This window comes from Homarus americanus, unplaced genomic scaffold (genome assembly GCF_018991925.1).
Source record: "Homarus americanus isolate GMGI-L3 unplaced genomic scaffold, GMGI_Hamer_2.0 scaffold39155, whole genome shotgun sequence".
Lineage (NCBI taxonomy): Eukaryota > Metazoa > Arthropoda > Malacostraca > Decapoda > Nephropidae > Homarus > Homarus americanus.
Genome location: NW_024737042.1, coordinates 7141276 through 7155998, shown reverse-complemented (window position 1 = coordinate 7155998; position 14723 = coordinate 7141276). Strand labels below are relative to the sequence as shown.

At 42.9% G+C, this 14723-nt stretch overlaps 2 protein-coding genes across 4 annotated transcripts in view; one reads left to right on the top strand and one right to left on the bottom strand.

Annotated features, from left to right (window-relative positions):
* The window catches only part of LOC121872644 (serine/threonine-protein kinase SBK1-like), a 61115-nt gene that overhangs the window by 28365 nt on the left and 18027 nt on the right, over positions 1–14723 (top strand). The window contains exons 2-3 of one of the 3 annotated variants that reach the window (XM_042375566.1): positions 923–1409; positions 1645–3233. The exons of 1 other annotated variant lie outside the window; for it this stretch is intronic. In XM_042375566.1, the coding sequence (XP_042231500.1) occupies positions 1647–2747 (1101 nt within the window). In that variant the 5' untranslated portion in view covers positions 923–1409; positions 1645–1646 and the 3' untranslated portion in view covers positions 2748–3233. Of the gene's footprint in view, positions 1–922; positions 1410–1644; positions 3235–14723 lie in introns of those variants that run through there. One more of the 3 variants, XM_042375567.1, reaches the window with a different exon arrangement.
* LOC121872643 (serine/threonine-protein kinase meng-po-like) lies at positions 6976–9026 on the bottom strand. Its single transcript, XM_042375565.1, has 2 exons — positions 8884–9026; positions 6976–8728 (listed from the first exon to the last, which is right to left on the bottom strand). The coding sequence occupies exons 1-2, from the start codon at positions 8933–8935 to the stop codon at positions 7620–7622; spliced, it is 1161 nt and encodes a 386-aa protein (XP_042231499.1). The 5' UTR covers positions 8936–9026; the 3' UTR covers positions 6976–7619.

Here is a 14723-nt window from a genome sequence, read left to right as displayed (position 1 = left end):
TTTCAATCTATCTGTTTGTTAGGTCTGTCTGTCTGGTGTCAATTTATCTGTTTATTAGTATATATGACTGTTAGTATTTATGACTGTCTGTGTATTTGTCTGTTTGTCAGTGTTTGTTTTTGTCAGTATAACTTTCTCCTTCAGTACATATGTATGTCTGTCAGTATATGTATGTCTGCCATTGTTTGTTTTTTGTCAGTATGTCTCAATATATTTGTCTGCCTATTAGTGTATCTGTCTGTCTGTGTTTGTTTGTCAGTAAATCTTTCCCTCTTTCAGTATATTTGTCTGCCTGTTAATATATCTGTCTCTGTCAATGATAATTTAATAGATAAATACGAATAAGAAACGATAATAAAATCCAAACAAAATATAGATGTAAACTATAATTAACCTCTAACTAGTATCCTCGCGTTAACAGCCAATTAGATTCGGCCAAATTTACTCAAGAAAACTCTACAACAACATTGACCCGTCAGTTCAAAGTGGTCATGGTTGATATAACTTGAGTTAGAAGAGGTGTGAAAGGCGCGAGGGTGTGTGAGAAAGAGTGAGAGAAACTGCGACATGTTTACAAGCCTCCACTCCCTCCATTTATACCTGGCCTCCCTCCACCAAAAACAACATAAAAAAAGGCACCTTCAAAACAGTGTGGTATTATAGACTCACACGACAGATGTATATGATTAAAACAGGCTGCATTGACGGGATGAGGAAAAGTCACATCTGTCCTCCGTCTATTTAAAAGATAAAAAAAAAAGCTGTGAAAAATGGATCTCTGAATTTGTCATAACATATACAAGACTGTACGATCCGGATATAAAGAGATAATTGACTACGATAATATTGACGGGATGGTCAGCGTGTTGATGCCAAAGATAGCAACACAGTGCCAGGCAACTTATCCTTGACTTTTTCACAGTGGGTTGGCTGAAGTGTTGACAGAAGCAAATTGGGAGCGAGATGGAGCGAGTGTTTAGGGAAGTGATCTTTTGTCTCAGCTACTGTGTAAACTCGGCTCATCGGTGACGTCATCAGAGAACCAGGAGTATATAAAGCCTGGCGACTCTTCAACAAGCCTGCACTCTGAACCTAGCCGCCCTCGAGATAGGTACTGGCTTTTGTCTTGCGTGTTTGTTCTCTTGGTGAACCACCACTTGGAACACATAGTGAACGTCGTGTTACGTGACAGTACAAGCCATTATATTGTGGATAAGAGACTGTACTTCTCTGTATAAACTACTGAAAGTACAAGCTGACACACTGGAATTACAGCATTGCACACCTCTGTACTTCTGAGTGTCAAGGGAACTTCATTCTTTGTGGTTGACAGTGTAACACACGTGCTGCACTTGTGATAAGTTTGGATAACACCTTCATCACTACGACTTCTCCAGCAGTTACTCTAGGTAAGGACCTCGTTCAAGGCACTGTGTTGATCCTCGCCTCTAGTTCAAAGATAAGGATAAATGACATTGTGAAAAACAGCTTTTACATGTAACATAAGTATTGCAATGAAACAAAGCTGTTCTTTTTCTACATCATGCAAATATCCCAAAGAAAATCAGTCAATGTTGAGGGCAAGCGTTTCTTCTGTTGATATCCACAGTACAATATAGCATTGACTTGTTTCTTTATTTACAGAGATGGTTGGGGGTAGCGCCACAGTCAACTTCCACAATATCAAGATGTTAGAGCTGCCGAGGATGGAGGTGGACTGCCACTTCTCCGATGTGCGGCTTTTGGCGGAAAACAGCGGCGCCAAAGTCTACGGCGCCAGATACCTCCAGTCTGGCACCAGCGTCGTCCTCAAGTGTGTACAGAAGGAGGCCACAAAGAAAAAAGACTTCTGCCGCGAGCGCCACTACAACCACTGTCTTAGTTCTCATCCTAATATTGTCAAATGTTTTGATGATACCTTTGAAACCAGCACATCGTATGTCTTAACACAAGAATTGACTCGAGTCAGCGATCTGTCCAAGTTTATAATGAAGGGCGGCGTTGGTGAAATGCGAGCCAAACTTGTAGCAGAGCAGGTCGGCCAGGCGCTGGAGTTTATGCACAAGAATGACCTCGTCCATCGTGATGTTTGCTCAGAAAACATCTTTGTCTTTAGTTGCGAACTTACCCGATTCAAGTTGGGTGACTTTGGCAGCACACAGCGAGTTGGAGCCTTCGTGAAGAAGCAAAAGGTTCGGTCACCTTGGGCCCCACCAGAGGTGAGCCTCACCGTGTACAACGAGGGCTACCTCGTGGACACTGCCCAAGACGCCTGGCAACTTGGTATCCTCATCTTCGTGTGCCTGACGGGCTCATATCCTTGGTCATCGGCCGACATCACAGACCACCATTACAACTCGTGGGTGGCCTGGCTCAAACGCAAGACCACTAAGATGCCCCCACGCTTCAAATGTTTCACTCCTCGTCTTCTTCGCCTTCTACGACGCCTTCTGGAGCCCAAGCCTGAGAAGCGCTCAGGTGTGAGGGAGCTGTACAAGTACCTGTCTGATCCCTGGCTCATGGATGAATCTAATTCATTCGGCATCACAATAAATGCTAAATTATCTCAAATTCTCTCCGGCAGCAGCAAGTCTCTGTACTCTAGGGCAGAGGAGAAACTTCTCGACCTTGTGCACTCTCGTTTACACCACTCAGACGTCCGCCCGCCAGCAGGGAACAAAAAACGCGTGAGGTTTTCTTTTGACGGCGAAATTTGGTCTCCAGGAGATGCTGTGACCCCAGCCTGAGGTCATCCACACCCTTGCACTCATTAGTGTTGACCTCTTCTCACCATGACCCTGTCTCATGACAGCTCGGGGTCATGTCAACAGCTTGTGCGTCTGTCACAATGCTTTGCGTTGTCGTGTCTGGAGCAAGATACCTGGGGACACCTCTTCTCTAGTCGCTGCTGCTCATCTGTGTAAGGTCTCTGGCTGCTGCTCTGACAAGTTTAGTCTCAAAGCTGTGAATATGAAGTGTAATCATGGAGACGCGAACATGCAGATGGTGTGAATGACTGAGACATTCTCATTCAACATATACACCCATATGAAGAATAACACCTCTAATAACACCTCTGAATATACCGTACTTCCCACTGTCAAACATGATGAGAGGGAAAAATGTGAATAACGTCATGAATATACAAATAAGGTATAGGATTTTGAATATATAAATTAAATATATATAAGGAAGAGACATATCAACATATATACATGATTAATGAATAAATATACTAATGAAAGAGTTCTTTTATTCACTCATTAATTTTTTTTTTTATATTGTAAAGCTTTGTTGCTGATTACTTGAAGATACTTAAACGGAGACATTTTTATTATAGAACACGTCTACTGTACCATGAGATAACGTTATTGGAGGTAAAGTTATCATGATATAAAGCGATTATTAGATACATTTATTGAGAGAAAGTTAGAGAAAACATTTTCCTCAATATTTCTAAATCTCGACAAAATTCGACTATTCCTACCTATTAATTTGTCTTCCAGTAAGAATGTTTTATCAACTATAGAAAGAAATTTGAAAGTTTTGTTTGTTTACTTGCAAAAGTCTATTTATAAGTAGACTTTTCGCGTTATGTAAATATGTTGATCGTGAGGATGGGCTCATTTTTTATAACAGCGAATTGTAAGTGTGTTTCTCTCCTTTCTAAGTAAATAAATCAATTTTGGATGTAAGTTATGTTTCTTTACTTATGAGAAAATCTTTTGTAAGTATAAATTCTAGTCTATTGACTGTAGTTTTGAGGGCAAGAGTCACTGGGACGATGACGTCATGGACCTGTAGTTCTCAATACCACGAGCGTTGACCCAACACGTAAATATACTACCTGGCAACACATCTATTTACCATATTATGTTTTTCTTGTCGATTTTTTTTCCACGTATGACATCAGTTAGAGGCCAGATAGTATAATTATCCGCAATAAGCAGAAAAATAGCCTCTCACATCCTTCAAGAGGTATTGTCTGACTCTCGATTGGGAAAGATTTGTGTGTTATGCTGGATAAGATCGAGGAAGGAGGTAGTCAGTATATAAACAAAGAGAGACGCCCTTCTCTCCACTACAGTACTCTACTCCCAAACATACTAAGACACTCCTACAGAATAAAATGACTACAGTTCTCTATACTATAATATATCTGTAGTGACTATTTTATTAATTTGTGTAGTAATACAGTTTATAAACTTACTCAACTTAATATCATTGCATCTGTCTGTACACCTAACGATGTCTATGCATTTACCTCTCTCTCTCTCTCTCTCTCTCTCCCTCTCCCTCTCCATAACAAGAACCTCAAATAGACTGTTATTGTGTGTCAACGACCCTCTTGACCTATTGGACGTTTTGGTCACTCTAGAAAGGTCACATAACGTCACTGAAAGGTCACAAACGAGGTCAAGTCCCTGGAAAAACACACTTGGTTGAGGCTAGACCGAAAAACACAGGAGATTTTTAGGTCTTTAGTTGGAACCCCAGGGAGCCACAGGCAGACAGACAGCCCCACACACAGGCTGACTGACTGACTGACAGACAGACAGGCAGACAGACAGACAGACAGACAGACAGACAGCCCCACAGACAGGCAGATAGATAATAAAGAAGCCAACATATATACTGTCTGTCTGTTTGATTGTAGGGCTGTCTATATTAGGGATTGTCTCTCTAGGCTGCTTGTCTGTCTGTGAGGCTGTCTGTTTATCGGTCTCTGTGAGGTCGTCTATCTGTGTGTGGGGTTGTCTTTCTGTCTGTCTGTCTGTAGGGTTATCTTTCTGTCTGTGAGGGTGTCTTTCTGTCTGTCTGTGAGGGTGTCTTTCTGTCTGTCTGTGAGGGTGTCTTTCTGTCTGTCTGTGAGGGTGTCTTTCTTTCTGTCTGTGAGGGTGTCTCTGTCTGTCTGTAGGGTTGTCTTTCTGTCTGTAGGGTTATCTTTCTGTCTGTCTGTAGGGTTATCTTTCTGTCTGTGAGGGTGTCTTTCTGTCTGTCTGTAGGGTTATCTTTCTGTCTGTAGGGTTATCTTTCTGTCTGTCTGTGAGGGTGTCTTTCTGTCTGTCTGTAGGGTTATCTTTCTGTCTGTCTGTAGGGTTATCTTTCTGTCTGTCTGCAGGTGTTATCTTTCTGTCTTCTTGAGGTGTCTTCCTGTCTATCTGTCTGTCTGTAGGGTTATCTTTCTGTCTGTCTGAGGGTGTCTTTCTGTTTGTCTGTGTTATCTTTCTGTGTCTGTAGAGTCTGTCTTGCCTTTGTCTGTCTGTGGGCTGTCATTCTGTCTTGTCTGTGAGGGTGTCTTTCTGTCTGTCTGTAGGTTATCTTTCTGTCTGTCTGTAGGGTTATCTTTCGTCTGTCTGAGGTGTCTTTCTGTCTGTGTGAGGGTCCTGTCTGTCTGTGAGAGTGTCTTTCTGTCTGTCTGTGAGAGTGTCTTCTGTCTGTCTGTGAGAGTGTCTTTCTGTCTGTCTGAGGGTGTCTTTCTGTCTGTGTGTGAGGGTGTCTTTCTGTCTGTCTGTGAGAGTGTCTTTCTGTCTGTCTGTGAGAGTGTCTTTCTGTCTGTCTGTGAGAGTGTCTTTCTGTCTGTCTGTGAGAGTGTCTTTCTGTCTGTCTGTGAGGGTGTCTTTCTGTCTGTCTGTGAGAGTGTCTTTCTGTCTGTCTGTGAGTGTGTCTTTCTGTCTGTCTGTGAGAGTGTCTTTCTGTCTGTCTGTGTGTGTGTCTTTCTGTCTGTCTGTGAGGTGTCTTTCTGTCTGTCTGTGAGAGTGTCTTTCTGTCTGTCTGTGAGAGTGTTCTTCTGTCTGTCTGTGAGAGTGTCTTTCTGTCTGTCTGTGAGGGTGTCTTTCTGTCTGTCTGTGAGGGTGTCTTTCTGTCTGTCTGTGAGTGTCTTTCTGTCTGTCTGTGAGGGTGTCTTTTTTGTCTGTCTGTGAGAGTGTCTTTCTGTCTGTCTTGTCTTTTGTCTGTCTGTGAGAGTGTCTTTCTGTCTGTCTGTGAGAGTGTCTTTCTGTCTGTCTGTGAGGGTGTCTTTCTGTCTGTCTGTGAGGGTGTCTTTTTGTCTGTCTGTGAGAGTGTCTTTCTGTCTGTCTGTGAGAGTGTCTTTCTGTCTGTCTGTGAGAGTGTCTTTCTGTCTGTCTGTGAGGGTGTCTTTTTGTCTTTCTGTCAGTGTCTCTGTATGTCATCTCATTTATATTACAAGGTATTTCATGAAGCGTCTGTGCCAACACCAGCGTCAGTCTTTGGATGGCGTTTACCTTATTGTTTTGTTTACCATATTGTTTTGTTTGCCTAATCGTTTTGTTTACGATATTGTTTTGTTTACGATATTGTTTTGTTTATGCTATTGTTTTATTTACCTTATAGTTTTGTTTACCTAATCGTTTTGTTTACGTTGTTGTTTTGTTTACCTTATTGTTTGGTTTACCTTATTGTTTACGTTATTGTTTTGTTTATCTTAATTTGTTTACCTTATTGTTTTGTTTACCCAATCGTATTGTTTGTCATTGTTTTGTTATTGTTTTGTTTACCTCATTGTTTTCGACAGTCAAACCTCTATTTAACGGTTTACATGGAGAGGAAATTCCCTTATAGGAGGGTTTCACTGTACCTTCTGGTAAAACAAAAGAAAACAAAAGTGACAACAAAAAAGTCAGGCGTAATATACATGGAGCTGACTAATGCAAACAAAAACAATTAAATTTACTGAAACAATGACATTTAAGAAAGACATAAACAAAGACAGGTAAAAGACAAAAACAGAAACAGGTAAAAGACAAACAGAAACAGGTAAACAAAGACGTAGACAAGTACATGTAAACAGAAATTAAACAAAGGCACGTAAACAAGAACACACAAATACATGTAAACAAAAACATAAACGAATACATGTACACAAAAACATAAACAAAAACAAATGGGTAGACAAAGACATGGAAACAACCAAGCACATGTAAACAAAGCAGACAGGTAGAAAAATAGATAAAGAATTGGAATAATATTTATTTTTTTAGAAATATATCCATTTATTTTTATATAAAAACTGAATATTATAAACAGCTGTAGACTTTCTCCTCACAAATAGAAACTTTACAAAACTATAAAAAGTATTTATATTAATCTTTGGAGTTTTTACTTTGATTCAGAGATTATGGAGTACACTGACTATTATTCTATACTATCTATCCTCTATTAGTATCTATACTATATTACTGGTTTGATAATATAAGAAAATAAAACACGTGTAAAAAAATAAGTAAATCTCTTTTTTTTATATTACTTATGCAAACATATAATTCTTCTTAAAGTGACATTAACACTTGAGTCATCTTCAAGGTTCCTAAAAACTGATGTAAGGTCAGAGTAGTCACAGGTGCCAAGGTGGTGACGACTATGTATGTCAAGGTGATTACTGGCAGCCAGGTGTGCAGGTTACCACAAACTGTGGGTTCACCTGCCCACACGGAGGACGTAACACAGTGAAGGCGACGTCATGCCACCTTCTGTGCCGCTCTGTTTAGCCTGTGTGTGCCATACCTGCAGGAGTTGGAGCTTCACATGTGCTTAAGTGCTACAGGTCAGCAGGTACATGACACAGCTGCAGCGTACAGTCAAGGAGGTAGTGGGTGGCCTCACGGTAGATGCTCACCTTCTCTGACGTCATCTTCACCGTCGAGAGCAAAGCGAACTTGTTTCTTGCATCTCACTTGTTTACGAGACTCTTGATTACAGAAGTAAGAGCGGAGTATTTCAGCCAGTTTCTTCTCAGCGCATCTCAGTACCGACTTCTTGTTGGTTTCCGGGATGTCCAGGATATTGTCGTCGAAGGAGATCTCGAAGGGATCCATACCTTTAATGAGCCAGGGGTCAGACAGGTATTTGTACACCTCCCTCACCCCTGAGCGCTTCTCGGGCTTGGGCTCCAGAAGGCATCGCAGAAGGCGAAGAAGACGAGGAGTAAAGCACTTGAAGCGTGGAGGCATCTTGGTAGTTTTATGCTTGAGCCAGGCCACCCACGAGTTGTAATGGCGGTCTGTGATGTCGGCCGACGCCCAAGGATATGAACCCGTCAGGCACACGAAGATGAGGATACCAAGTTGCCAGGCGTCCTGGGCGGTGTGCACGAGGTAGCCCTCGTTGTAAACGACCTCTCTTACCTCTGGAGGAAGGAAAGACACGCGGACGTTAACCTTCTTCACGAGGGCTCCGACTCGTTGTGTATTGCCAAAATCTCCCAGTTTGACGCGTGACAAGTCGCGGTCAAAGACGAGGATGTTGTCCAAGGTAACGTCACGGTGAACTAAGTCTTTACTGTGTACGAACTCCAGAGCGAAGGCTATCTGTTCCGCCACCCGCCTTGTCAGGTGTTCCCCAAGGCCTCCTCGCTTCACCAGCTGTGACAGGTCGCCCTCTGGGGCCAACTCTTGCGCAAACACGTAGGAGTTGTTTGTGTCAAACGGCACGTGGAAGCTCTTGATAATACAAGGGTGAGGACTGAGGTAGTAGTTGTAGTGGAACTCACGAAAGAAATCTTCTTTCTTGGTGGTGCCTTTCTGGACACACTTGAGCACAACTCTGTCATCAGCCCTGAGGTGCCTGGCGACGAAGACCTTCGTGTACCAGCCGGACGCAAGGAGCTTCACGTCATAGAATTGGCGGTCGACCTCCAGGTGTGGCAGCTCCAGCATTTTGATATCATGGAAGTTGCTGCTGGTGTTGTTGGTGGCGAGGTGAGCCATGTCTGAAGATGGTGAGATAAAGGCAACATTAGATCACGTGAGGGTGAAGGAAAACAGTTTAACTTTGTGATAACATGAAGATGTTACATAATATGTTCATTGGCAGTTAGTGAAAGCATTTCACCATCCACCTGAAAAAGGGAAGAAGTACACGTACCTTTAAGCATCCCGGGGCCCGTGTTTGTCAAGGTTGAGCACAAAGTTGACATGTATGCACAATGTAATCCACGAGATGAGGAGTTTGGTGTACGTGTCTCAAGCACGATTGGGTTCAGTCTGAAGTTTGGCCACGACCTCCCGCGCTTATATACCCCTGGTTGCTGTGACGTCACCCATGACTACTCCTTCCTCCTCCTCATCCACCTCTTCTTCCTTATACCTGTAACATCATCAGTTAATTAACACACTCAGAACTACCACTACTACCACGAAATACATGAACACCTCTGCCAAGATGGTGTGGAACGACCTGAGCGTCTCATTTTAACATCGTGAATAAACTCAGCCTTTTTCTTTTAATATTTCTATAAAACTACAAATATAAACATTAACTCCATATCATTATTAATTACTGTTATATTAGGTATCTATGATATTACAAACAACCAATAGTCTTCCGTATTAAATGGTGTTTATTATGGGTAAAGAAAACTGGAAGTGGACGTAGATAGATGAGAACGAGCGAAGATGTGTGAGCAATATGGCCCTTGTCGCCAGAAGGGGGGGTTGGGGAGTGACAACCGGTCGGTGCCAGTGCCAGGGAGTTCCCGGTATTGTTCTCTCTCTCTCTCTCTCTCTCTCTCTCTCTCTCTCTCTCTCTCTTTAAATCTTTACACTCTGTATTCATCACACACACACACACACAAACAAAAAAAACACACACACAACACAGACACACACACACACACACACACACACACACACACACACACACACACACACACACACACACACACACAGTTACGTGCAAAACTTAAGCTGTCTCAAGGAGGCTATATATACCTGTGCGACAATGTAACTAATTTTATCTCTCTCTCTCTCTCTCTCTCGCTCGATGATTTGTAATGTAACTATACATTTGCAATTGCTTCCCTATACATATATGTTTGTATGTATGTATGTTCAGTATGCATGACGTACCAAATAAGACATACATAGTCTCACTAACTTCTCGTGTCTTGTGCTTCTCATTTAATGGTTTCCACTTAGACATTTTAAAGCTTAATTATTAGAGTGAAGTGAAGTGAAGTGTGTGTGTGTGTGTGTGTGTGTGTGTGTGTGTGTGTGTGTGTGTGTGAGTGATTGCTTTCTTGTAATTGTGTGTGTGTGTGTGTAGTGTACGTAAAAGCGCATATAGCGACCTGTGGTGTAATGGTCAGCATGCTCGCCTAGCAAGCGAGTGGACCTGTCCTCGATCCCCGGGCAGGGTGAAACTATGGGCAAGTTTCTCTACGCCATTTGCCTCTGTCTACCCAACAGTAATTGGGAACCTGGATGTTAATCGATTTGCGAATCGTGTTCCGGGGTGATGGTTAGCCAATGCAGTTGGCGAGTTGTCCGGCCTTCTTGGACTATTCCTTGACACTGGGTCATGAACTTGTTTGTTAACTTAGGGTGAGGTTGTTGTGTTGGCGACAGTTTCTACACCTTAAACTAATACACTCCTAGGTGGCCCTGGGGCCGGCCATCCTCATTACACGAGGGGCAACCATTATAGAGTGTGTGGGTTTTCTTGTAAATGTGTGTATGTGTGTTTGCTTTATGGTGTGTGTGTGTGTGTGTGTGTGTGTGTGTGTGTGTGTGTGTTTTCTTGTAATGTGTGTGCTTGTAATGTGTGCACCTTGCCAGCCTTTTAGTCAGAACCTTGGCAAGGTTACTAGGCCAAGGATTAACTGAAACTGGCAGAGAGAGAGAGATAAAAGTTTGACAGACATAAAAAGAGAATGAAAGAGAGAGAGAGAGAGAGAGAGAGAGAGAGAGAGAGAGAGAGAGAGAGAGAGACAGACAGACAGAGAAAATGAAAGAGAGGGAGAACTAGACAGGTACAGAAAGGAATGAACAGACACATGTAGACTTACGGATAAAGAAAGAGGGAGAAATAATGAGAGAAAAAAGAAAAGAGAGATAGACAGGAAGACAAGGAGAAACGTAGATAGAATGAAGAGGAAAAGAAGAACAGTTAACATATTATTATTATTATTATTATTATTATTATTATTATTATTATTATTATTATTATTATTATTATTATTATTATTATTATTATTATTATGCCACTCGCATATTCTTTCTTTCTTTCTCATGTTAAACTGACAGAAGTAAGACATTGAATATTTCACACACACACACACACACACAAACAACACACACACACACACACACATGTAAGCCTCCTGCAAGCTTGTATGCAAACTTTTATTTGTACTTATGTGTGCCCAATAATTGCAAAATACAGCAACACCCACTAACACAACACCACACTAACACAACACAACACCCACTAACACAACACTAACACACACACAACTAACACAACACCCACTCAACACAACACCCACACACACACCCACTAACACAACACCACACTAACACAACACAACACCCACTAACACAACACCACACCCTCTAACACAACACAACACCCACTAACACAACACCCACTAACACAACACCTCTCACAACACAACACAACACCCACTAACACAACACCCACTAACACACAACACTCTAACACACCCTAACACAACACAACACCCACTAACACAACACCACACCCTCTAACACAACACAACACCTACACACCCACTAACACAACACTCTAACACAACACAACACCCTAACACAACACAACACCCACTAACACAACACCCACTAACACAACACCCTCTAACACAACACAACACCCCCACAACACAACACACAACACAACACCCACTAACACAACACCTCTAACACAACACAACACCCTCTAACACAACACAACACCCACTAACACAACACCCACTAACACAACACCCCTAACACAACACAACACACCACAACACCCACTAACACCTAACACAACACAACACCCACTAACACCAACACAACACAACAACTGCAAACCACTAACACAACACCCACTAACACAACACAACACCCACTAACACAACACAACACCCTCTACACACAACACCCACTAACACAACACAACACCCACTAACACAGCACAACACCCACTAACACAACACCCACTAACACAACACCACACCTCTAACACAACACACACCCACTAACACAACACCACACCCTCTAACCACACAACACCCACTAACACAACACCCACTAACACAACACCTCTAACACAACACAACACCCTAACACAACACAACACCCACTAACACAACACCCACTAACACAACACCCCTAACAAAACACAACACCCACTAACACAACACCCCTAACACAACACAACACCCACTAACACAACACCTCTAACACAACACAACACCCACTAGCACAACACCCACTAACACAACACCCACTAACACAACACAACACCCACTAACACAACACAACACCCAACACCACCCACTAACACAACACAACACCCACTAACACACACAACACCCACTAACACATCACACCACACAACACCCACTAACACATCACACCACACAACACCCAGTAACACAACACAACACCAATAAAACAACACAACACAACACCCACTAACACACCACACCACACAACACCCACTAACACAACACAACACCCACTAACACAACACAACACCCTCTAACACAACACAACACCCACTAACACACCACACCACACAACACCCAGTAACACATCACACCACACAACACAACACCCAATAAAACAACACAACACAACACCCACTAACACACCACACCACACAACACCCAGTAACACACCACACCACACAACACAACACCCAGTAACACATCACATCACCCACATCACACACCACACCACACAACACCCAGTAACACATCACACCACACCACACAACACCCACTATCACACCACACCACACAACACCCAGTAACACACCACACCACACCACACAACACCCAGTAACACATCACACCACACCACGATAGAGAAGCCTGGGACCACACCTCACCCACTTGAGTGAGTGAAGTCCTGTGACAACTAACCACGTTGTGTTCCCATGATGCTACGACACCACATAGTGAATGAGTTGCTACAGCATCATGTGAAGTTCCTCATAACACCATCTGTGAGGGAATTACTACACCACATCAGGCCCCTCATAACACCATCTGTGAGGGAATTACTACACCACATCAGGCCCCTCATAACACCATCTGTGAGGGGAATTACTACACCACGTGATGCCCCTCATAACACCATCTGTGAGGGAATTACTACACCACATCAGGCCCCTCATTGCCATCTGTGAGGGTACTACCACCACATCAGGCCCCTCATAACACCATCTGTGAGGGGAATACTACACCACATCAGGCCCCTCAGCACCATCTGGAGGGAATTACTATATCATCAGGCCCCTCATAACACCATCTGTGAGAATTACTACACCACCCTCACAACACCACCTGTGAGAACAGTACTCCACGTGATGCCCCTCATAACACCATCTGTGAGGGAATTACTACACCACATCAGGCCCCTCATAACACCATCTGTGAGGGAATTACTATATCATCAGGCCCCTCGTAACACCATCTGTGAGGGAATTACTACACCACGTCAAGCCCCTCACAACACCACCTGTGAGGGAACTAGTACTCCACGTGATGCCCCTCATAACACCATCTGTGAGGGAATTACTACACCACATCAGGCCCCTCATAACACCATCTGTGAGGGAATTACTATATCATCAGGCCCCTCGTAACGCCATCTGTGAGGGAGTTACTACACTACATGTCTGCAATTCAACACCTCAGCTCACATGATCTACGTGTGTAAACATTAATCTGTATGTTCCTTCACCTTTCTCTAATGAGGGCTTTTGTTAAACCACCAATGTATGTAATAAGTCCATTTATGTCCAATGTATATTTTCAGCCTTCGGGCTGCAAACTGTTTCAATAAACCGTTAATTATTATTATTATTATTATTATTATTATTATTACTATTATTATTATTATCACACAACACCCAGTAACACATCACATCACACAACACCCATTAACACCACACAACACCCAGTAACACATCATACTACACCACATCACCATATGAAGTTGTAAGCAGTCATATTTCCCGCCTCTGCTAACGGTCGTGTAATATTTCAATGTGATTCTGAACGTTTGAAATGTTGTTTTTGCATAATGTAGTATTACTGATACGTAATTTGTCTTAGTATGCCTTATTGTGGGTAAAAATAAATATATATTAATTGCGTCCTCCGAAAGTGTAAATTTGCTACCAGAGTTTAACAATCAATTCATGTATAATACTTCTGATAAACTTCCTACGTGCTTATGTTTGAAATAATGAATGTTTGTATCTTTATATAATTTAGCTAAATATCTTTCTCGTCAGAAACAGTCATCCCAACGATTATGAATAAACTCGTTTAGAAATACATCATTATTTCAGGACGAAATCGGACAGGTTTGCAACAGCCAATCAGCTGTAACTTTTGAGGAGGGGGCGGGGCATCTTTTCTCAGCTGGGAAAAAACGCGCTATAACACATCACATCAAACCACACAGCACTAACCTCTAACATGCAGGAGGAGCATTCTAGCCTTGCCTCTCTATCTCTCCATTCACCCATTAAGAACACACCCCTCACATCCTCCCCACCAGCACCTCACCTCCTCCCCACCAGCATCTCACCTCCTCCCCAGCACCTCACCTCCTCCCCACCAGCACCTCCTCCTCCCCACCAGCACCCCACCTCTCCCACCAGCACCTCCTCCCACCAGCACCTCACCTCCTCCCCACCAGCACCTCACCCTCCTCCCCACCAGCACCTCACCTCCTCCCCACCAG

Bases quoted from the DNA above. Each gene is read 5' to 3' on its own strand.
- LOC121872643 (XM_042375565.1), bottom strand. From the start codon at position 8,935: ATGTCAACTTTGTGCTCAACCTTGACAAACACGGGCCCCGGGATGCTT. The intron at 8,729-8,883 runs GTACGTGTACTT...CACCATCTTCAG, and splicing joins GGGCCCCGGGATGCTTAAAG to ACATGGCTCACCTCGCCACC.